At 35.0% G+C, this 26206-nt stretch overlaps 1 protein-coding gene across 1 annotated transcript in view; it reads right to left on the bottom strand.

Moving 5' to 3' along the window:
* Positions 1–26206, bottom strand: part of scn5lab (sodium channel, voltage gated, type V-like, alpha b) — a 210889-nt gene that overhangs the window by 95702 nt on the left and 88981 nt on the right. Inside the window, exons 9-14 of the mRNA XM_069191224.1 lie at positions 24876–25017; positions 23459–23656; positions 21315–21494; positions 19899–20252; positions 8175–8307; positions 1734–1972 (exon numbers count right to left, since the gene is read on the bottom strand). Of these exons, the coding sequence (XP_069047325.1) occupies positions 1734–1972; positions 8175–8307; positions 19899–20252; positions 21315–21494; positions 23459–23656; positions 24876–25017 (1246 nt within the window). The remainder of the gene's footprint in view (positions 1–1733; positions 1973–8174; positions 8308–19898; positions 20253–21314; positions 21495–23458; positions 23657–24875; positions 25018–26206) is intronic.

Genomic DNA, 26206 nt, shown 5'->3' with positions numbered 1-26206 from the left:
AAACAGAATAAAATGTCACACCCTCACTTTAGATGTGTCAGTTGCCAGGCTGCTAAACTAAGAATTTGTACACAGATTGTCAAGTCTGTGAGAATTGTTTGTGGCTGAAAAAAAAAAGAATGGTATTTGAGCTGGACCGCTGTTGCATCTGTACAACGTCCTTCCTACTTCACAACAGCTTAGCAAAATTCAGAGCCTGTGATTTTGTTACGTGAAGTGTGACACTCTTTTGCCTTTGGTAATATATTAAAAATCCCACTGTACTTTTTTATTAAACATTTATTGACAGTGTTATCAAAATTGTGTTTTAATTCAATATATTCCTCACACGCAATAGCATAATCAAAATAACAAACAAATTCTGTAACTTTTGTTTTATTTACTTTCTTTCAGGCTGTGGACAGTTTTTCGTCACCTATGTATTTATTCAAGAATGGATATTTTTACACTACTCATTCATTTGATTTATTTATCTTATATTTGATTTCTACTTGATGCATTAAGTATATACAATATTTCCCAAATCACAAAACATATGTTAATAAATAACTTTGTTATTAACCACAGAATTACCACAGATATGCACTGTAAGACAATAAATGGGAAAACAAATGAAGAAACTGAACTGGTGTGGAGCATTTAATTTTGTTTGGAACTGGATAAACTCTTGGTGTTGTTAATAATACAAGAGCCTGCCTTCTTTCAGGGCGTCACCATCACTAAAACAGTGAAAAGCTATTTCAGGCTAAGAAATGTAAACAATTTGACCTCATCTCACAATTAACAGTTTATCCTTGGAAATAATTCAGAGGCCACTGAGGAAAAGTTTGCACAAAGGAAAAAGAACACAACTACACGTTTTAATATGTAGCTTTTGAAAGTGTAGAAATAATATGTTGCGTGTGGAGACACTTCTTTCTTTTTTAATGGTACAGATCCTGCATTGAAGACTTTAATAGCTTCATATACCAACAGTTATATAACAATTACACCACTTTTGTCTGGGTGCTTATAATGGAAATATATATATATAATTAAATCTGTTACTTTACTTAACTGAGGAATCCATGGGACTAATTCCTAACCATCCTCTAGAATGTAATGATTATCCTACTTATCCTGTTTATGCTCCCCTCATAAACATGGCATGTGGAAGGATAAGGTCATCAGCAATCATGGGGTAAGCACGACCCCAGTACACGCATTCAGCTGATTGTAAATTTACACTCTAAAGCTATTTCAATGGTGAATTGTTAAAAATAGCTTTGTTACAATCAGGCTAATATGCTTCCTAATGCTCAGCAAAAATAAAAATTATTTTATAAATTACATTTTAAATTGTGGTATTTGCACTTACTGTATATAGGTACGTGCACTGGTTCAGTACGTCTTACTCTAAGTAAAGGCTTTAACAATGCGAAAAGTGACATCAAAGCACGAGTGAAAAGCTTCTTCAAAGGGTGTAACACATTTACAGTGAAATGTAGGATATTTTTCTGCCCATGCAGTATTTCACATCATAATCATTTACTGTTAACAAGCAATGAAAATGCTTTGACATTTTACTTGTATAGGAAATGAGTTGCACAAAGATCTTGCCAATGAGAAAAATCAGACGTGAACTTCCTGATGTTTACTTTATTATATCTATTCCGTATCCGTGTGTTAAGAGACCGAACTATTTTTTTTCCATATATGTAATGCTTCCAGGAGCGACATCATCAAAGCCTTACCAAGTTCCCGACAGACAGCATGCTGTTGAAATCGTCCGTCATTGGATGGTGCTCTAATGCCATAAAGAGAGTGTTGAGTACAATGCAAATAGTGATAGCTAGATCAAGAAAGGGGTCCATCACTCCAAACTTCACCCACTCTTTGATTTTCAGCCACAGAGGACAGCAGTCCCAAATCAGATAATGCTGTGCAAACCGATACCAGCAAGGATGACACTTCTGATGAGACTCTTCCAGTTCTAAAAGAAGGAAATTAAGACAATTAAGAGAAATAGGAATGCATTTTTCATCTCAATCTAGACAAATTTTAAGACTTACAAAGCTTATCAAACAGATAAGGAAAAAATACTCAGTGTAATCCTGCGTCTTTGAGGCAGAGTACATCTTTTGATTTATATGCTCCCCTGTGGAAAACAGAGCATGTGCACACAATGGTTCAAAATCCATAGTATTTTTTAAATTAATACTTGCTAAATGCATTGCATGACCCAGCTCAAGTTTTATAATCCCCTTAGGTTAAAAAACAGTTTTAAAGAAACAGAAAATATAGAAGCGTACATGTTAACATTCACATGGAGAAAAAGCACCCATTACCCTCAAGAGAGTCTTTTTCAAGTAAAAAGGCTTGTGCTAAATCTGAAAATGGCTAACAAAGGAAATTGTTAACTCTGTGTAAAATGATACATACCTGCACAGTGTTAGCACTGAAAAAAAACAGATTACTGTATGAGCTGTTGTGTGGGTGTACTCTTTTAATGTGTTACTGCTTTGCCTGACTAACTTTAATTAGCCTGCTGTTGTTCAGTTTGTCTGCTTAACAAAATCCCACAATATTTTCATATACAGTACAGTATATACATATAAATAGTTTGATTATGGACTGGCCTATGCTTAAAAATATAAACTTACTTTATACTGTATGAATGCTGGAGAAGCATTACACAATAAAGTTGCACACTACACTAAAGTAAACATTAAGAGCTTTATTTATCAACTTTGACTAATTTACCATTTCTGAGAGAACAACTGTATAGTTCCACGACAGACGGATACTAGTTAGAGCACCCAAGCTGTTATTTTATGTCTCTTACTCCATATTCTTACTCTATAATCAAGGAAAATCCTAATTTCCATGTTGATGGATACTGTATACAGTAATGCATTAGTGCTGTGCTGCTTATAGGTATAAAGTGAATTGACTAAAATCAGAAGCTCTTCCCCTTTCTACAAATTGCTCTGGTAACGAATATAAAAATGACACCTTTAGATGGTCTAAACAAGGGATTAAGTTCTTGGGTAATAAGATGTTATGTTCACTAATCAGCACTAAATAACAGTATACAGTATGCAATAGACTAAAACAACTGTTGAATGATTTTGAATCATTTTAGTTAATATTTAGAATTTATGTGTATAGACATTTCAAATAGAATATTTTATGTGTAAATCTGACAAAATATGTATAGCTTTTTCTAAATGTATGATTATCACATTCATTTATACCTCAGCAATCAATATTCTGTGAACTCTGTTTTGACTTTGATAGCTTCAAGCACTGTAGATGCTTCCCGTAACACTTTTAATAGGTTCTTTAACTCTCGAGGGATATTGGACCACTCCTACATGCAGAACCTCTCCAGCTCCTGCTGTATGACTGCTGTATGAAGTTGTATGACTTTCTGTGGTAAAATGGATTCTTCAGCTCATACTGTAGATGTACTACTGGACACAGTGACAGCCAATCAAGAACAGCAGTTTTTTTATGCATAATCATCCATCTAGTCAACCCCATGTGTGGGTTTTATTGAAGAAGGTACCAGTTTTTGACTAAAAGAGTAACCTTTAGAAACAGTTCTTCTGTTGTAATTAGGACATCAGGACAGGAAAATGCAAAGCGATTTTCAAGCGTAACAGATACATTTCTACTGATCAGACAAGAAATGGCTATTTTTTTTAACACAAGATTTACCTTTCTGTGCTAATTACACAGCTGGTGTTTAACAGCCTGTGTGAGTCAAGTTGACTTGGGCATCATTAGCTGCTACAGTATGTAGCAAATACATGCATTTTCTTTACACCTCATCAAGGAACTCTACTTCAGACACTAAATTTATGATGTCACCCTCAAATGACAGTTTTAGAGATATACAATGAATGTGAGCTACAGTAGTCTCCCAAACCCCTTTTCTGACATTATGGTAAAGCTATCTTACATCCCATTCCTGTTTGTGGAACAGTCTTCCAAATATTATTATACACTAAGGATGGACATCACAGCTGAAATTGGGTTTTCTTATGGAGTTTTCATAGCTGTCACTAGAGCTGCTGAAGACAATAAACCTTTACACTTTCCCCCCGATGACGTACTGGGTGCTTTGCTTATGTGTTCAGGCTCTGTGAATACCCAGTGACTATTAAGCCTACTTCCAGGTTCCTATAAACTTTCTGGGTCTTTGACAAAATACCACAAACTTATATTTAGAGTATTTATTTTTAATGCTTTAACATATACCGTTGTATAAATATATTAAGATTAAATGCATTACTAATTGAAATATTTTCTTGTCTGTACTTGTAAAAAGCAATTACGTATTAAAAAGAAACAAAGTGTGACATTGAAAGGTTGGATCCAGTACAAACATGCTATACTATTTATTGTTCAGGTCTTAGAATTAAAGTCTATTTTTTAAAGATCTTGATTTACTCATTATTATTGATGTACCCAAATTATGCTTGCTGTATATTTAAAACAGATTGCATTAAAAAATGTCAGAAACAACAGACCTTAAGGTTCAGTGACTCTTATGGTGTGCATTCTGGCATTGTTTCCGCCTGTATAAACATAAGCTTTGCCAGATTTTATTGATTTTGGAAAATGTACCCAATACTAAGCCTCCTGTAAACACATCTTTCATCAGCTATTGTTTCCTGACTGCAATGATCTCTGAAATTCTAGACAGGTATAATATTACCAACATTTCATTGTCAAAGCACAAAACAACACAGAACTGAAAGAGCAATAGCTTAAATACAATCCTCAACAAATATTTTTATTCCTTGTCAAAAGGTAAACAAATTTTACTCATCAGCCTTCAGAGTGAATGATTAGTTTCTGCCTCCATATTCTTGTCATTTTAATTACACTTCAGGACATTGCCACCTGTTTCTACAATGATTGTAGTCCACCGCTACAACGTAAACAGTGGTTAACCCATTTAAGAAATGTTTGCATGTTTTTTAACTTGAATATCTGAAATTAGGATTACATTTCATTGCAATTGTGTTGTGTTCTCTTGTCATCCCCACTGAACTGCAATGCAATTTCATTTCTGAAAGGGACGTTTTCATGAATTAGTAAGCATTCTACTTTATTTTTTTTATTTTATTGGAGACGAGCGTACATCCTCTGTCTACCTGGTGAATTAATGTTTTTAGATGTAATCTCTGTGTTACAAAGCTACCCTTTTCTGTTAATATGGGAAGGATCTAGCTTGGCTGGCCATAAACATGAGTACTTTAAGGGTCACAATTTCATTTATTAATATTTCCAGTCAATGAGATTCTGCGGATTTCATTCATAATGTAGCATTGGCAAAATTACTTTTTATCATTTTGTTTCGAGTTTTCTCATGTTTCCCCACTATTTCACTTTTAATATTAAACTTTCATTTATGTTGAAAGACTGCTCATAAAAACATCAGAATGCCAATCAACTTGCTCCTATCACAGGTGCTCAGTGAAGATCAGAGGTAGAAAAATCTGACAATTTCATTATTTTCCTTTGCACAATTGTGATTCGAATTGCTCCTTCTTTCCTTGACTTTGCTTAATTTGTCTTAAAGCTGAAGATCACCAAATCTTGTAACAAATTAGCAGGAAAAGAGACTTGCAACGAAACTGCAATGAAGTACCAAAGTGCGCAGCCAGTGGCACTGACTCTCTTCAGGGAGGAAGATCGCACATTGTAAGTCTGACACACAAATGTGTCTTTTAAATTTAGGAGCTTATGATTTGAGATTGAAACTTGACAGGTCACACATATCCTTGTTGTTTGTAAGTGGTAAATATGTCTTTCGATTAGCATGCATTCTGTCCTTAATCACACAGATTATGAAATCATTTTATACATCAGATAAATGAAACAGGAGTTAGTTTTCTTTTATGCCCTGTCATTGGCAGAATCTGGCACTAAATTCTAAAAAACAGAGATGCCCCCAGGGTACAGTAGTTGTCCAGATGAGAACACCTTGCATGTAATGCTCCTGTAGCAGGACCTTTGGGCACTGACAGGACCAACTTGTCCAGATGGAGAGATGTATTATTAAATCTGAGGCTTCACTAGAAAAGCAATTTCATAAAGTGAAAATACAATATACAGTATTCCACTAGGGAATTTGGATTTTTTAATAAATATATCTATTAACAATAAACACACTTTTAAAATCAAGATATGCCACATAGGACATTACTGTGTGCAGTGCCATGAAAAAGTCTGTGAAACACCAGGTTTGTCAGTATTGTTATATACTGTATATTATACCTAAAACATAGTTAGATGTCCATGAAAGTCTTATTAAAAGATTAAGATAACCTTATTTAAGGTATAACACACAGTAAACATATTTTGATTATGTAACAAAATAATCCAACAAATATCCTCATGTGTATAAGTGAGTGAGCGCTTAGAATCAGATTGACTGGTGGCACCTCCTTGATCAACAATGACTTTAACTAGATATTTCTTATAATTTTTTTATCAGCCTCTTGAATTGGCTTTTATACAGTACATTTTGGCCTATCCTTCCTTACCGAACTTTCACATCATTTGAGGATTTCTTTGCACAAACAGCTTGACACAGGTGGGGTTTAGGTCCAGATTTTGACTTTGTCAACTCTTCCTCAGTTATTTTGTTCATTTGCTTTTATCATTATGTTCACCATGTGGCATGACCCAGTTTTGTCTCAGTTTCAGCTGACAAATAGGCTTGACATTGTGCTCCAGAGTTTGCTGATACTGTTCCCTTCAGAAATCATGACATTCCCACCACCATGCTTGACAATTGGAATGAGGTTCTCCTATAGGAAGGCAGTGCTTGATTTTTGCCGCACAAAATGATTTTCACTATGGCCGAAACGTTTGACTCATCTGTCAGTAGTGTTGAGGACCATCCAGGTCCCTTTGCCACATTTGAGACATGTAGCAAAGTTCTTTTTAGAGATACATTTCTTCCTGGTCATATTCCAATAGAAACCATTCCTATTCAGTCTTTTCTTCATGGGTGAGGCATGAACACTAACATTAGCAATAGCAAGAGAGGTCTGCAGATCCTTAAATGTTACTCTGCAGTTTTTAATGACTTCTTGGATGATCTTCTGAGTTGCTCTTGTGGAGATCTTGACATACTGTAAAGATCACTAACCTTTATGGTGAACACCAAAGCCACAAAGTTTTTGACCACTATATAGGAAAGGGATGGCCAAACATAGTTTGTGTTCCCCTTTTGTACCTAATTATTTCACCATTGAATCTGCTGACCCCCTTAATTGTGCTAAGTAAACTAGAGGTCACTTATTATTTCACTTATGCACTGTAAATGTGGAATAACACTTTTTTATGCTTCATATATGATTGCATCCTACAAAACATTGAAATGAACAAAACCATGGTTTTGGTTGTGTAGGAAATAACCAATTTCAGTTAAACATCTTGACATCTTGATTACAAATGATAATTCCCATAAGTATATGGGGGGTAAACATACTTTTTTCAGCACCGTAGAGCTTCAGAAGGAGGAAACAGGCTGGATCATAGTAACTATGCTGCTGACCCATTGTGATAAAGAATTGTTAGAATATCTAAAATCTTTAAAATCCTCACAAACATAAGCACTTCAGAATATCTGATATTAGAGCAGAGCAGTCAGAGGCAAACATAATTTTCATAATTAATATGCAAATACTAAAGTGAAATATTTTAAATATTTTTCAGACACCACATAAAACTGTAGTGTTATAATAAAACATGAGAAATCAGAATCTTCCTGAAATTGGTTTCCTAATTTAAAAAGCCTCTTGGCCTATGGTAGAACCCGTGAAGATTTGGCTCCATAGGCCAATGGTTTCTGATTAAAATACAGGCTAGGCCAGAAGATGTTGGCTGGGCAGACATTCCCAGAGGGCAGTGCGCAAGTTGGCAGAGCATTGACGTGACTAGATTGGTTGGAAGCCAGTGAAATATTATCCCCTTGTATTCCACAATAAGGAGTTTAGGATACCTATGCTTTTTAAATTCTCTCCCAAACTGCAGTTTGTTTGCAACAGTGAAGCAGGTTCAGCAATAACTGGCTGTTGAAACATAGAATACTCTCAGTTTACAGAAGGGAAAACAGATTTTTTTTTAAAATAGGAAAATAAGTCATAGTGAGATTTAATATTTCTTACCCTCCATAGCATTAGTTAGCACACTGGCTGCACTTAGGGCTCGTTCTCTTTGAAATGGCTCCTCTAAGAACTCTGCAGCAGAAAATCTGCGAGGGTTTAACATGTTGCTTGTCTCATTTGTGCAATTCAGCATCTGCATTGGAAAAAAAGAGATCAGGTCGGAGAAATATGTACAGACTAAATCCAAAACATTAATTGGCTCCCGACAAAAATGCAATCTGATCAATATGAAAATTCAACATTCAGAATTAATTATTAACAGGTAATATGGCATGCACATACAGTACCTGTACTGTAATTTATTTACATGTTACAACTTCATGCAGGTTCATTATGTTGAGCTGCATACTGTAGTTTATTACACTGTAGTTGTTTGTATATATTATGCTGACCGTTCAAGCCATACTGTGGGGTTTTGTAAGTGTAGGAAAACCCTAAAAGAAGAAAATCTTTTAAAACAGTCCCCAAGCCAACTGTTTCTCTGTTCTTATGAGTCCACACCGAAGTTTATTATATTAAATTCTAACAGTAATTTTGTGTCAGAATTGGCAATCCTATTTTGAGCTGAGATATTGCTCCTTATTATTACAAAGCATGACATTGTTTTACTGCAAAGACATTTCCAGCTGTATGAAGAAGCTCATTCATAAAATATTATTATAATCTAAAACAGATTCAAGCATGTCAGACTTTAATTCCAAACTTAAAGAAAGGGAATAAAAGGTTTACAAAGACATAAGACAGTCAGCATACGAGTGCTCCCAAGTAGCAGTAGAGCAGTAGAGCACCTACTGAGGCCAATAGCCCAGGTTCCTGGCTCAAGCCATTATCAAATAGAGAGCACGGTTTCCTACAGGGCAGGACATAACTGTGCAAGTGCCATGAGAGATGGGAAGGCTTATGGACCAGCCTAACTGGGAGGGTTTCCTTTTTTCCCCTGGGACCTGGCTTTGCAACTGCAAACCTGCAGCAATACCAGTGGGACATCACCACTTCTCTGATTGGAGCTAACACAGAGCTACCAGGAACTGTGGAGTCTCTGCCCAGGTCTCTGCCAAGGGAGGTGGTTGAAGGTAAGCATTTAAAGGACTTCATTCATCCTGTGCAGCATAAGAGTTGCAGCAATGAGCTGAATAATTGCCAAAACACTGGCAAACCTAAACTCAGTGAGTACAAAACCACAAACTGAAAGAAGTAGCTGGAGATTCCTACAGTATATTTAAATAATGTAAATATATGAACATAGGAAGCGCATCTGCCTCTGAGTTTAAAATCAAGCGGGTATATACGAATTCTCAGGACCATTTTTGTACAAAGGTTCTCAATAAATACCATTATAATGCTGTACAGGGCAAGCAATAAAATAATTCTAAAAACAATCTTCAGGTTATTGAACTCCTACAAAACCTAAAACCCAAGGACATTCATCCTGAATAACTTCTGCCATTCTGTCAGATGTCAGTTTCTCCAAAGAGGAGTTTTTGTTTTCAATCATTTGTTTCTCTTTTGCTGAGAGCAACTGCAAGCATAAAGTCTAAAGAGACAAGAAACCCCTTTTGAAAGACATCCTAATTGAAGTTCTTTATTTAAACTAAATCTTTATGGAGCTGTCTCTGGATACAATTAATTAAAAATAAACTAATAGAAATCTCTGTGTCAGAGAAAAAAAACACATTTCTATATTTAATTGGCTACACTACTTCAGTTTGGAAAATAAATACATACTGTATAATGTACCAAAAAGTCACTTGTTTCAGATACAGTAGGTTCTCTTTGGGCTTAAGATGTGAACAATAACATGTGCTAAGTACACTTCTAAATGATGATTTTAAACGCCTGTTGTTGACTTCTTATCAATCTCACATTTTGAAGTCACAAGTCAAGTCAATTAATTTTACAAGTGACTACAGAGCTTTTAGCCTTGCTGTAGATAGCACTGCACAGAATAAATTGCTGCTGAACTGACTCATGCCTGACATCAGTGCCCAGCATTTCTCAGAATACCAACCCAAGAAACAGAAGAGGATTTTTAATTGTACCTTATTCCATGGTAATGGATTGAATCCATAAAGAAGCAGGGGGTTTTCAGTAAGTGGTAGTTTCGCATAGAACATTAGAGGCAAAAATGCCTTAAAATATTTTTCATTTCACTATTTCGCACACAGCATTTTTTCCATGAACATTTTATTTTGAACCTATCCCAGCACCTCACTTTACCAGTAAACCATCACATTATCAAATGCCTTCTGATTCATATGCTGATAAGTGCTTGATGTAAATGGGACACATTATAAGACTACATGCCATTGGGGTTATCTGTCCACTTTACAGAAATTACAGGGATTTGGAGTCATTTATTCCATATTTGCACTCTGTAATGACCCTGCAATTATTTAATGTCCTTCTGCTCCTCTGTAATCGGCAACCTGATGCAGAGTCACTTTGCCATTTTGCACACCCACACATGTTTTGGCTATCTGAAATACCAGGCCCTCTTCACACAAATGAACAGTACTCTAAGAGCATCGCCAAATGAGTATTAGTTGCCATGGTGCCAGCAGAGCATTTCCTAGACAACTAAGAGTCTGCTGTGCATCCCTTTTCACAGTCATTTTAGCACAGGAAACTCCAAATGAAAGTGTTTAGTTATTTTAGTCTGGCATCTGTGTCAGTAACATGCTAATGTTGACACTGGAATGAAAATGTAACATATTTTACCCAAGAATGTCTTTAGAAAAAATCACTGCAAGACAATAATAATCCTATGAAACCTGTTACTGCTTATATGATATTTTCACTCTGTGTATTTATGTTATTATTTTTTATTAATTTTAATCTGTTTGGAATACAATTAATAATTATTTCACACTGGAACAAGTAATAGGTTTATTCCATGCTGAAAAGAGAAGAAAGAAAACACAATGTTTCAGTTGTGAAGCCTTTTTCAAGTGTGTGGAAGGCTTCACAGTCAAAACGTTGTGTTTTCTCTCTTCTCTTTTCAGCATGGAATAAACCTATTACTTGTTCCTTTGCAGACTACGCAAGCTGACACGGCTACCCACCTGAATTATTTCATACTGCCTTACTACTGTATATACTGTAGGTAACTGTACATATACAATACAGTCTATATACTGTTAGTATACATAACAACATACAGTATACAGTAACTACATACCTTGTAACAGTATTCAGAAACGTTCAATTTTTTTGCAAGATTGAGGCTTGGAGATCACCTTCACAGCACTTTTCAAATCTTTTCACAGATTCTCAACAGGATTCAAGTCTAAATCTTTGACTTGGCCACTCAAGGGTGTTGCATTTCTCATTCTTCAGGTATTCCAGTGTAGTTTGGCCTTGTAATTTCAATCTTTGTCCTACTGAAAGCTTAATTTTTGTCCACGTTTTAGGCATAAAACACTACCACATCTTAAGGAAATACTTTATTTACCATGGTCAAAGAGATATTAAGAGATGTGAAACATTTTAATGCCCTTCGTCTGATCTGTTCTTTTATACAACTTTCTTCTTGAGGTGTTTTGAAAGCTCCTTTGTCATTACTGTTGAGTCTTTGCTTGAAATTCATCCCATCCCTCGGTGGGGGGACCTTACGGAGAAAGTAGGATTTATTTGGAAATAAAGAGAACCACTGTTATTGCACACAAAATCCTATTAGAGTAATTAAGTGATTTTTAATTTTGTGCAACTAAATTAATTTAGGTTTGCCACAGCTAACATTTTGTATAGTTATGAAATCTTGACTTTTTTATTTTTTTCTCATTAGTATTTCTTGCTATTTGTTTTGCTTTGTTTTTTTGCTTTGAATGCATGGAGTAGGTTGTTATAAATATTAACTGCTAATTAAATGCAAGCTTTAAAACAAAATGTGAAAACTGTGCAAGGGTCTGAATACTTTTGCAAGGTACTGTACAGTATATTAACAGTATACACTTCTGTGCTTTCCATTTAGCTGCCTTTAATAATTCATTACTCTCCTAGGGACAGATATCTTTCTAAAAACAAAGTCAAGAAGAATTAAAATCCTTAGACCAGTGTTACTCTGTATGGTTTAATAAAAGCCCCATTTCTGGGATTACAGTAATCAGTGCACTTCATAAGCATATGTCACTGTAACTATAGGACCAACAAATTACATCATCCATACGATTTTGCTTTCTCCCTTTCTAGATGTTTACTGTTTTTATATTGAGAGCTGTTCACAAAAACTACTCTACTACTCTATGTACCAGAATTTGAAATGTGATATGGGTGCTTACACTATAAAGAAAATTGCTAGATGTATGCAGTCTTTTTGTGGACCTAATCTTCACTGCACAAAAACATGCAATATAATATATCCTTTTTTTGCAAAACCTCAAGAATATTTGGTTTGATTACTACAGCTCTATTCTTGGGTAAAGATTATTACAACCAGGACTGGCTTAAAATGAACTCTATAGTACCTCTGAGCAAAGTGTGTACACATTTTCCATATAATTTAATTAATATGGAGAAGGCAGTTTGCACAAAAGTATACTTAGAGGAAAAGTAGGGACCTACGTATAAATTAGGAGGAACATTACCTCCTTTTCTAAACTTCATCGTGGAGTGTTCTTACGAACTGATCATACAGTGAGCCAAAATGAATCCATATTTCAGGACTTCCTATATCCCGAAAGTAAATAATCAGATTCATTTTCAAAGAGAAAGGTATACATCTGTTCAAAAACAGATCATGAAGAGAGAAAGAAAGTACACTACAAAAGATCTACCCTTTCCAAAATATTTGAAAAGGAAATCTCAAGAAAGGGTTCTGACTAATATATTTGTATTTGTTCATTTTTTATATTGAGTATTGTGAGTAATTGATGCTGTATAATTACAGTATTTTAATACATTGTTCTTTTCTGTGTGTATCTTTTGTGATCAGAAAGTGCATACCAACCGATGTCTGCTTCCTTCCCTAAGACAATTTTTAACAGCAGTACATCATTTTAATGAATCCTAGTATGACCTCCAATACTTTTAGGGATTTCTTTTAAGGTTTTAAATTCTAATTTCAGTCATGATTCCAAAGGATACTAAAGCAGGTACTTAATGATTAAGACTGATTTACTCAACAGGAACAAATAAGACTTCAATTCCCATTGCTAAAAATACAGAAAAGGCTGTTTTTAAAATGTCATGCTTGTGTCCCTCTCATTAGAATAATTGCACTGTACAATCTGCATTGTGAATTGGGAGCTCAAAGGGGAGGAAATTCTATTAGTGTCTGTGAAGCATTCGGTTTGACAAGACAGACAAAGCTCAGGATCCTACTCACAGAACAGCAGTAAAGCTTCTCATGTATGAGTCACACAAAATGATTCCGCTCTATTGTAGGAACTGGAGCCCTTTCAAAAGCTTATTTCAACATTATAATCATAATCCCCACAAACAACGATGAAATTTCCATTCTGTTTTGAGTGACTGTTTGTTGTAATTCTATCTTTTAATTCTTAAATGCACATTAAAAAGGTATGTCTTTAAAAAAAATTAATTTCCAGTTAGTCAAATTCAAAATTTCACACAACTACACAGTTAACATAAGGACAAGGAGAATTTACTTTTTTATTTAGTGTTATATAAAAAGGAAAGGAAAAAAATAAGAATAGCCTTTCTAACAGTGAGGAGAAGGGAATTTGGCCATCTTAAAATTTGTACTTTAATACAGTATGTACTTAAGATATATATGTATTCATATATAATAGAAAATAAGCAATTGCCTACATTTTCTGAAGATCTAGTTTCAACAACATCTTTATTAAGGCATATTATTAAGGATGAGGACCTTGTCCCTTCCATTTCAGGAACCAGTGCGAAGAGCAATGGTTAGAGCTTTAGCCTGGAAAGTCATGGGATCCAAACACCGTTGTTGTACTCTTGAGCAAGATACTTCTCAAATTACTCAATTTATCTCAAATTATTTATGCTTTGCTGCATAAATGGCTCTCCAACTTGTCATATTTTACTCAACTGGTAGAACAATGCAATATAAAATCTCAATATCCTGAACAAAAAAAAATGTGATATATACAGTATATCAAATAACTTTACACCTGTTTTCTTCAAATTACGTAATGACGTTGTGCAATTTCTGTTAAGTTCTTAACATCTAAATGTGTTTTTGTTTTTCATATTTCACAGCTTAGTCTTCAGTGTCAACTTTAAAATTACTGGCTAGTGTTCTAAGAAATCTAGCTAATGAAATAGATTTTGCTTGATTATTTGAAATATAATAAAAATTAATTACACTTATATAGTACTGTTCTAGACACTCCACTCAAAGCTCTTTACAGGTAACGGGGACTCTCCTCCATTACCACCACCAATGTGCGGCATCCACCTGGATGATGCGATGGCAGCCATAGTGCACCAGTATGCTCACCTGAGCTATCAGTGGGGAGCTGAACAAAGTGATGAAGCCAATCCATGATTGGCCATGATTAGTAAAGGGAAACTCCAATGGGAAATTTGGCCAGGACATTACACCCCTACTCTTTTTGAGAAACACTTTTTAATTTTTAATGACCACAGAGAGTCAGGACCTCGGTCTTACATCTCATCCGAAGAATGGTGCCCTTTTACAATTTAATGTCCTTGTCACTATAGTGGGACATCAGGACCCACATAGACCACCGAGAGAGTGCCCCCTGCTGGCCCCTCTAACACCAGTTAGTACAACCTTAGCTTTTCCCAGGAGGTCTCCCATCCTGGTACTGACCATGCTCACACCTGCTTAGCTTCAGTGGGTTGCCAGTTGTGAGTTGCAGGGGAAAACGGCTGCAACTCTGGCAAAGTTTAACTGTCAGGAGTGGGATTTGAGCCCACACCTCTATTCAGAGACCAGAACACCCAAGTGAGCTGGAAAGACACGACTCCTTGAGTCTGGCTCCTTAGGCCACTTATCCATGGTGATGAGCGATATGGCAAATCAAGAGTGTGAGGATGATGAAAGTAGAATAAATTTAGCAGATTCCTTCAAAAGAATGAGACTCAGTAAAGAAAATGAACATGAATAACTTTATTAATACCCTGTCTATGGTGTATCCTGCCTTGCACCCTTTGCTTACCAGGTTAGAATCCAGCTCCTCCATGACCCAGTACTAGATAAAGTGGTTAGAAAATGTATGGAATGATCATACCATATATATACTTTATGTCATTAACCTTTTATGACCATTCTTTGAAATTAAAAACATGACTATATTAATGGCAACATCAATGATAATATTTATTGTATCTCTGAGACTTACTGTACTATCATGTATTTTAACAAATGTTATGGAACATTATGTAGTTGTTACATCTTTTGAAACAATCAAAATACAGTCACAATGTCAATTGAAGCCACTACAAAGGTGTTACATAGGATACATTATATCTCATTAAAGTGTAAAATACTTTTTTCGTTTTGACATTGAAGAGCCTAATTTTCAATTATTTTGAAAGCTTTCTGTTGTACTTTTAGCTACATAGGCACAGTTCATATTACCTTCACCACCACAACTTGATGGAACTGTTAAAGTATTTAGTATTTGTATTCAAACATTACAGTTTGTGCTAATTGGATATAGTGTTAGATGTATAAATACTGCCTGCATTCCTTTGGAGATAACTGGAAATAAATTATTCAGTATAGACAAATTGTCTATATAGCTGAGGCATGAGACTAATTTCAATTTTCAATTTCAATTTTCTTTTTACATAAAACACTACAAAATGCATATACTGAAGACAGTGAGACTGAAGTGATAAAAAGTCACCAATATACAGATCCATTAATTCAGAATACATGACAAATAATGCAGCATAATGTGGTATACATACTGTATTGCACTGTGCTTTCTTTTTTAAATATTCTGTTGCAGGACCGCGCTATTTTGCGGCGAATGCTTAACAGCACCAGTGGTGGTTTAAAACACCTGGTTTCAAATCTCGGTCAATGTTCAGCCCCGTAGGAACAATCTTTTTCCAATTATAAAATTTAATTTGTATACTGTTTTGACTTTTAATAATTGTATGCTAAATGTTAAATGTATTTAAATAATGCTGTATGTTAAATATTAAATTATATTATAATATATATTATATATATTATAATATTAGTAATGAAAGTAGTAATGTTTTAAAAAACAAAATTACTCAGCTGGAAATATAAAAAAGCTTGTACTAAGTTTTTAATCTTAACAAGATCTCTGATTTGCTGATTACACTCTAAAGCTGCAAACATGAGCAATCATCTGTGTTTGAAAATGAATGTGCTGCCAAAGTATATAAAATCATTATAACATTTACAGACATTTTCAGGATACCTACTGTATTATGTACAGTAAATGTTGTACTGTTTATACTGTATATACTGTATTTTACACAATATATACCTACAGTATTATGAGACATTTACATGACTGAGTTAAAGTCTTTGATGCAGAAAACGTTTATAAAAAAGGCGGAATACTGTTGTGTACTTTTCTAAAATTATTTTTAGCTATCACTACCAGCTACTGTATGTATATAAGGTATAATGTATAATATATTTATAATTATAACTGTATATTATGCATGACATTCAGAGAAGTTATACTTTTGTTGTTTTTATTTGCAGCTATAAAAATTTCCCTTTAAGTTATATAATTCCATAATAATAGTCCATGTACAGTAAGTGGATTTAAAGATGCACAGTAGAGAGAAAGATTAAATGAAGCAATCAACTTCTAACATACCACAAGTGCCAACTATTGATTGCCTTTAGCCAGTGAATCACAACCATACTCTGCTGCACTACCACTAAGAATTAAGGTCAATATGGCCCGTTTCCAAGTGATACAACTTTTACGAAAGACTTAAGCAGTCTGTACTAATAGTTATATTAAAATTGGAATTCCTGAAAGGAATCTGATACAAATATACAGTGTTCTCCTATAGTATTGAGACACATTGTGATTTTTACTTTAAAGACAAAGAATTTGTATTTGTGTTCATGAAATTAATATGACCAATTAACATTAAATCTGGAGATTGACCTGGTCAGCGTAAGATTTTTCACAATTTTATTTTCCTCCCTTTCATTGCATTAGCCTTATGTTGTGGGTCATTGTTATGCTGCAAGGCAAAGTTTTGCCTAAATTAAATATGTATGCCTTCTCTCCTATGTAGGCAGGCAAAATGTTTCTGTAAACTCTAGAATTAATTATGTTCCTTCAATCATTACCTACTGTGCATCATCAATAAAGATGAATGAGCCAGTTCCAGAGGTTGACATACTGTACATGTGTTGCTTTTTAGCACAACTGCAGTTCTTCTGTCTCCCTATCTTAAACTTTTCATTTAACTGTATTCCAAAACTCTTCTCTCTCCTGGCTCATTTTAGTACTTCTGGGTAAAATATCTTTCTTTTTTCTAGAATGTTTTTTCTTGGTGGTGATGAGAGTTTTACACCTTGCAGTATACACCTTTGTAGATTTTGATACACTCATCCCCACTCTCCTTGCCTCTTTCCATGACAACTGTGTTGTTTTACTTCTTTAGTATATTACAGATTGTTGATTTTGGTATGTCCAATGTTCAATTTCTGTAGTATGGTTATGATTGAGTTTGTCTTTTATTTGAACTTCCACAATGCTTGTTTTTCTTTGTCAGAGATGTAATTTCAACTTTTGTCTAAAGACTCCGAATACTGAAGTCAAATTGAGACAGGTTAGGGTGTAGGAACATAGGATGTTCCTTGGATGTCTAATAACTTGACCAAGAGACTCCTGTGATCTTATTGTTGCATTACTTTTGCTAATTTTAAATACTAATATTCAGCATTCATTTTGTTTAATTGAATACCTAAATACCTCCTATCCTTGTGTTATTTTTGCACAAGATGTAAATTGTATTGTAAATAGCAGTTGTGTAAATTATTGTCTCCTAATTATTTTTTCTTTTAGTTAATCTAATCCCTAGAAATTCCTGTCCTTCTACTCTTCTATCCCTCTAAACGAGCTCACGGACAAAGCATTTAATTGCTGACAACACTGGTAATAAAATGACATTGATCAACTGAAAGAAACAACAGTAATCACAAACTTATGGTAATCAGCAGAAATAAACAACATGAATCCCTCATTTCACATCCAAGAGATACCTGCATTTTCAAGTCATTTCACTGCTCTGTGATATGCACACAATAATGTAACGGAAAAGGCAATACATCTGCCACTCAACTTATGAAGTTTTCTCCAGCTTGGCATTTTCCACACCACTGACAAACTGGGGAGTGTTCAATAAAATATAAAACCAGACAACGCTGAGATGTCAATACTTGGAAGTGGGTGCTTGGGTTGGGGACATGGAGATTTGTCAACAACAAACAACAAAAACAACAAAACAACAAAAGCTTTGCTTTATAACCTTTGGCTTGGTTTCACCTCGCACTGCTCATCTTCCATAGAAAACCCTGTCACCCCGCCCGAATTGTGAGTAAGCGAATTTGCGAATGTTACAGATGTCAACTACCCTACTGTACTTAAGAGCTGTACTGTACTTATCTGTCATGTATTTTGATATTAAAGAGAATATATTATTATTATTATTATTATTATTATTATTATTATTATTATGTTCATATTAACTAATTCTCAGTTTTGACTTCACCATTCTAATACTTTTGAAGGGCACTGTATCTTGCAGAATTAAAATGAACATATCCCAAAGACAAGGTTTATTTAAAGCATTTAAATTAATTTAAATGAGCTACAGATTGCAATACATTGTTTAATTTACCAATAAGATTTTCCAAGGGAGGAAATTTGGCAATAATGCACCAGTCTTTTAAAAAGAACTTCCAATAACAGAATCTTGATGTGTTACTTCTACAGTTCAGCTCCATATGCACTGTACCATTTTACCTTATTCAACTGCATTAGTCTGAAGGATGCTTTTCCATTCAACTGTGCAACAAGGTACAGTATCAGATACTGTTTGGAGCAGTCTGCAATGTACAAAAGTGATGAAGATGCACGTGCTGAAGACAAGGAAACTGTTTTGGAAAAGCTTGGAACTCATCATCATGTTATGTCTTATTTAACTACAAGCACTAAGGGAGAAGGTTTATGTCCCTACTACACTGAAATAAACCCTTCACAATAATTATTAATGGCTTGATGGAGCGCAGCTCGCAAATAACTCAGGGTCACAAATAATGCCTGTTTCAAAATCCCAAAAAAGAAAAAAAAACTGACTGCATTAAAGCTGACTGCAAGAAAATGTACCAGAGAAGTAATAGAGTACCAGGAAAAAAAATATTCTTCATACAGTATACCTCTCTCAGTCTTTTATGCTCTTTCTTTTGACTTTGAAAAAAATAAAGTGGAACTCAGAACCACTTTATAAAATGCAGTATTAGGATGTAATGAGAACAATGAGAAAAAGATCAAATAAAATGAAGTAGTCCATCAATCCAAAGGGAACACAAGTGAACTGTTTAACACCCAGAAGGCTTAGAGCTCTATAATAACTATGTTATTATTAAAAAAAAAAAACATGTGTACCAAAATAATCTATTACAGCAAGTCCACATTGTAGGAATATGAATTTTCAGGATTTACCAACACATTGAAAACCACAAGTGCAGACAGTGCTACAAAATAAACAAAGTTTCACATGACAAAGTTTAAAGGAAATTCATGTGGTACTCACGTGGTCTTCTGTGTTAACTTTATCCACCATAACTACAGGCAATGTTAAAGCAGAAGGAGGTCCCAAAGAAGAAACTCCATTCCGATCTACTGTGATATTCAGCTTTCCGTTGATATTCAGAGTGGGAGTGTTGCCTTGGGAACAGTGGCTACTTGTGCTGTGGGCACTAGTTCGCCTTCTAGACCAAGGAATGACAAGGGACCCAGTGCGACTCGCATTGTCTCCATTTGCACTGCATTCATCATCTGCAAAATCTGTCTCTGATTCTTTATTTCGGGACCGAAAGTTGAAGATGCTACACTGGCTCTCCCTTCGATTGGCAGAGGAGAGTGTCCGAGCAAGAAAGACATTACCCTGATACAAAAAAGAAGATATTAGAAAGCACTCCCTTGGGGTTGTATTCAGTCTTAGTCTCAGTCTAGCATTTGTTTCAGTTCATTTTTTTTTGCAATTCTTACATGTGAAAAACTGACTTCCATTGTTAGCAAGAAAACACAATAATGGAGTAAGTTTTAAAAATAGCAAAGCTAACTTGACATGTTGATTGCCAGGGCACATTTTGAGACAAGATTTCTTCTATAACACCCACAGGACAGCTTTGTAATTATCAGAGAAGCAAGGGGAGTCTAAATGACTAGGAACTATTGCTATCAGCAATAGTATACAGCATAGCAATAGTAGTAAAGGAGTGTGACCATATCGCCAGGTGTTTCTATTTTTTTATATGAAAATGACTTTACTAAAATGAGGTACAGATATTCACAGTGGCAGGCATGCTTATATGACAATACCTTCAACCCTTGTAAGTAAGATGTCCATGAGCATTTCTACATTTGGAGATATTCAAGGTCATAAAACAGTGTTCTGTCCCACAACAGAAAAAAACTAGAATCCATTTTGTTTGAAACATTAACCTGTCATTTACCTAGAGTGTATGTTATTTTTGCAGAAGTATTCAAAAGATGGTTCTGTTAAAATCACATCCACAATCCTAATACAATAAATTATTTTTTTAGGTTTCCAAAGATTGTGCACCTGCTGTATACCATACAGATTTCCATGCATTTGCTGTATCTTAGACATATCAATAGACCTTTCATTTTTATAAGCATAAAATACATTTACATGTACAATAAGCATTCTCATGCCATAATTATCAAAATTCTCTTAGAAGTTATGCCAGTGCACATAACCAATCAGAAATAAACTAATATTAAATAAAAGTTAAATATAGACATAAAATAGAAAAAAATAGATTAAAACTTAATTGCATCTACTGTACATGCAAGTAATATCACTGTACTTAAATAATGCAGAAATGGTTTTAATCTGATCAATAATATACCTTTGCCCTGGGACTTTTACATTGATACAGATCAATCATTCATGTTGTTTCTCAAGTAATGTGAATTTTACCCTCTGCCTATCTTCAGTGTCCTGCTTTGCTGTTTTATCTTCTGCATCATCTTCGGCCCCCTCTGATAACGTCTTATGCTTTTTTTTCCTGTTCCGTCTTTCCTTAGTGTCTTTCATAGGAAACGGGGACATTTCAGGTGACAGGACTGAGTCTGTCTCCTGAACTTTGTTCACAATTGCCTGAAAGTAGGAGAACAATCATATTGTACAAGTCTGCATTAAAAAAATGTTCAGTTTTTATATTAGATATTAAATCTTGGAAAGTGCATGAAGGAATTTGTCTACAATAGCTAATCAGGAAAAGTATTTTTCAAGATAGACTCGATTAATGTACCACTTTTTAAAAAAAAAATGTTTTTTAAGACATTATAGTCATATTATTTCCAAATGGATAAATTATCTCTGACACTTCTTGAAACATCAGCAGTCTTTCTCATTTACTTCCAGTTACATTATATTATGGATTAACCTAGATTAACATGGCATTCTAAATATAAGGAAGTAGTTCAGGTGGGTAGCTGCGTCAGCATGCGTAGGCTGCAAAGGAACAAGTAATAGGTTTATTCCATGTTGAAAAAAAGAAGAAAGAGAACACAACGTTACGGCTGTGGAGCCTTCTTCAGGTGTGAGGTCACACTCACACGCTCACACCTGAAGAAGGCTCCACAGCCGAAACGTTGTGTTCTCTTTCTTCTTTTTTCCAGCATGGAATAAACCTATTACTTATTCTAAATATAATATGTACTGAAAGTATATTATTATAAAAATATACAGTTCTGACATTCAATGTTTTAGATCTTTAAGATGTGAAAGCAAAAATGCTATTACACCACCTCCGCAAGTTACAAAAGACTCAGTTTTCTAAATTCTGCTTTATGTAAGATCGTCTGTGGACCCCACAATAAAATTTTTGAGGTAAGGAGAGTTTATATTACATGTGTAAAGAGTAAGTAGTGCAGCAAGTTCCTTCCGCAGATGAATAGTGCAGAATGAGCGAACTGCGTCTCCACCAGAGCTCTGTTTTACACTTCGGTATTGCTTTCCAGTTTGTATGGTAAAGTACTATATGCATATTGTCTTGCGCTTATTGGGAGTAGTCCATAATCAGAGAAGCAACCAAGTGATACTGTTATTCTTATAATTTACTGTGCATTTTATTTTGTGTTTAAATACTGAATTGTATAGTGTAAAGAAATGTACAATTTTTATAAATTATTCTTTTTATTCTGTTTTAAGTCTATGGTGTATTTGGATTTAATTATTTTGAATAAAGGGTTTTATTGTTTTTTTCTCCTTACTCTCCCTCTATATACACGGGACATTTTCCTTCCCGTGTCTCTACCTCAGGGACTGCTAGCCGTGACTGTGTTCTCTCTCTTGCTCTCTAACCCCTCAATGATGAGCACACACACCTGTTAACCAATAAATTATAATAGACCCTGGTGAGTCTGCAGTTCTGCTCTACTGTCCCTCCTTTCTCACTCATATAACATCTGCAGTAACCAAGAGAGGATAGCTGGAATATCATAAATGGTCATTCTCTATCTGTATCTACACAAATTGCCACATCTGACCTACGTAAAATTTGGGTTAAGTCAAGAGAAACTCCTCTGTAACCAGGGGAATGAGTATATTTCTTAACATTTGCATGCTAATATGAATTCCAAAAAGGCAATATACTATATTATTTGTATATATTATACGTATATAATAAGTCACAAATGTTTATTAATGCTAAAACAATTTTAGGTGAAGGAAATAACTTGAGTTGCCATATACTGTATGAATAGCTGCACAACTGCAAAATCCAATGCATCCTCAACTCAGAAACACATCAAGACAGCAAGGACACTCTTGGCAGCCAAATCCCTATTGACATTGACATTCTGGATAAACTCTTAAGTCTAAAATATAATACACAACTGAAAGACAACCAAGATGGTTTTTGATAGTCACAAATTAATATTAGAATGTGTCTTCTAATAAATTTTAAGACAGATACTGTATACCAAAGCATCTAAGATGAGTCTAATGCAGTGATGATAAAACTGCCCCCCCCCCCAAAAAAAAAATATTGCAGAAACATTCGTCTGTTGTCACATTCTGATAATTTGCTTAGAGTGGAATGTGGGTCACAGGCCGACCTGCTGTTCCTTTCGGAGCTGCTCCATCGCTTCCTGGAATTCCTTTTCTTTTTGCCAAGCTTCAGCAATGGTGGCCTGATTCTGCTCCTCGTAAGCCATGGCCACCACTGCCAGGATCAAGTTGATGAGGTAGAACGAGCCCAAGAAGATCACCAGCACGAAAAATATCATGTAGGTCTTGCCCACAGATCGGAGAGTCTAAGGTCAGGAGGAATTGCAGTGAGTGAAACAGGTGCAGACTTTACTGCTTAGGCTGCCTACTGATGCTCGTAATCAGAAAGGGATTAAAGTGCCTCAGTAAATTGTGTGAAATTCACATTCCTTTCTCTCTCTTTAAACACCCCTCAAACTAAAACCCATTGCTGGGGCTTTAAAAAATAAAGCTCAACAAATATATAAGAGAACTATCTTTTGCCATTTTTCTGATGATGCTCTCATCAATATTGCATGTTCTGAACGCAATCATATTTGAGCAACTTTGTGTTTTATTCCTGTTGGAGACACATTTTCCCAGTTCAATATCAGAACATAATGCCAGATACTCTTTGTCTAACCTGATCTCATTTGAATGAGTAACTTAATACGCAGAAAAGGCTAAGAGTTATTTAGACTTACACTATTTAACAAAAGTGTTTAGAAATGTAACTATAGATACTATAATTAATAGTAGTATGGCATTTAAACAAGTTTATTTAAGTTATTATGTAATTAATTATTGGACTGTATCTCACATGGATTTCTGTTCATTTCAGAAATCAAGTTTTTAAGTTTTGTTACAGAAACCCCAAAATTAATTTGTATTTTCACAAGACACTAATCTGAACTCCATTGCAATTGAAATACGAACAGCATTTCAATTTGAATTGATATGATCACTAAATACGATTTATGTGTGTAATGGATATTAATTTGGTTTAAGGAATAATGACATAATGAAATTGTAAAATCTTAATTATGTATTCCTGCTAATATTATTAAATATCCATAAAACCATTTTCTAACCACTTTATCCAATTCAGGTTTGTGAGAGAGCTGGAGCCTCTCCTGGCAAGCAAGAGGAGCAAGAGGTAGGATATGCCCTGGACAAGACACCAGTCCATCTCAGGGCACACACACACACACACACACACACACACACACACACACACACACACACACACACACACACACACACACACCACCAGCCAAGTCAGTTAACCCACCAGTATGTCTTTGGACTGTGGAAGGAAACCTGAACACTCGGAGGAAACCCATGTGAACACAGGGTGAACATACAGTACATGTACTGTAAACATTCCACACAGGCAGCACCCCAGATCCAGAACTGAATCCAGGGCCCCAGCACTGTAAGCCACTTCCCACCCCAATTATTATATTGATTATGACCTAAGCTGTAACACAAAGGGAATCAGTTTACCTGGTGATAGAGATTTTCCCAGTAATCTTGGGTCATGAGACGAAACAAAGCAAGAAACGCCCAGCCAAAAGTGTCAAAGCTGGTGTAGCCATAGTCTGGGTTTTTTCCTATCTTTAGACAAACAGCTCCATCAGGACATCTCCTACAAAACAAACAAGTTAAAAATAAGCTATGTAATTAATTCCATTAATTCTTGGACTAAGTAAAGTATCTTTGACCCAGAGGATTGTTGGATTGTTAAGCATTGTTTTTCCTAAAGAATAACAGCCCCCCCCACCCCAGGCTACAAACTAGCACACAATGCACACACTCACTCATTACCATAATAATGTCTCGCACTTCTGCTTGTTATCTCACTTTTGAGGAGGTGATTAAGCTAAATATCCATATTTCCACTAGGTGATTAAACTTTAATCCACATTGACAGATATGACATGGGTTATTAGGAAAGTGGTAAGTACTTCTAAAATGATTTATTGTCAGACTGATTACTGGGAGGTCTACAGCTGGTCAAGAGTGTATGAGTTTCAGACTAATGCCTGGTCATTACACAAAAAATGACTTTCTGTTGTCTTAGTGGTGAATATCTCTTTATTAAAATAAGATGCTGCTTACTTACATGTTATGAACTGCTTCCTTTTGCAAACATGTTTAGTTTCACAACCTAATTGGACCTTTTTCTAATTCAAAAAGCTGCAAAGGAAATCAGTAACAATATCTAAATGGCACTTTTTGTCTAAAAGTAACAAGCTTTTACTTTTTACAACAGTCACGGTTCTGTTATTGTTAGGACAACACTAAAGTTACCAGATACCAAAATACGAAAAGAGGAGAATTAGCAAACACTGTAAAAGCAAGGAACAAAATTTTAAAGTAGATGAAATTCAAGACTGTGGAAACATCAGGCAGATGATGTGAAGAGACTGCTTATGATAATAACAGCTGTTTATTTTGACAAATACTTTACATCATGAAGACAAAGTGGGGAAACAAGAAAAAAGTTAGCATATATAAAACTGTTGAAAAGAATATAAAAACTGTTAGGATATATAATCAAACGTGATTTATACTTACAGTAAATCAAGTATAATTACATGATGAACTAGTAATTACCTTTTTTCATTACCAATTTGCTCCTCTGGTATCAGTCCAGAGAAGGGCACCCAGATGCATTCTGGTACTTAAAAGAATGCCCTACTGACTGAACCTTTTAGTATTGAACAGAGGGGACTACAAGGGGACCTAAAACAAGTATTGAAAATTGAAAAGTCAACATATTTCTTGGTCATTTGGACTTTTTTTCTGCAGTCAGTCCTTGGTTTAAAAAATAT

Source organism: Lepisosteus oculatus, chromosome 6 (genome assembly GCF_040954835.1).
Source record: "Lepisosteus oculatus isolate fLepOcu1 chromosome 6, fLepOcu1.hap2, whole genome shotgun sequence".
Classification (NCBI taxonomy): Eukaryota; Metazoa; Chordata; class Actinopteri; order Semionotiformes; family Lepisosteidae; genus Lepisosteus; species Lepisosteus oculatus.
Note: the sequence above shows the minus strand (reverse complement) of the source record. Positions and strands in the feature narration are given on the sequence as shown.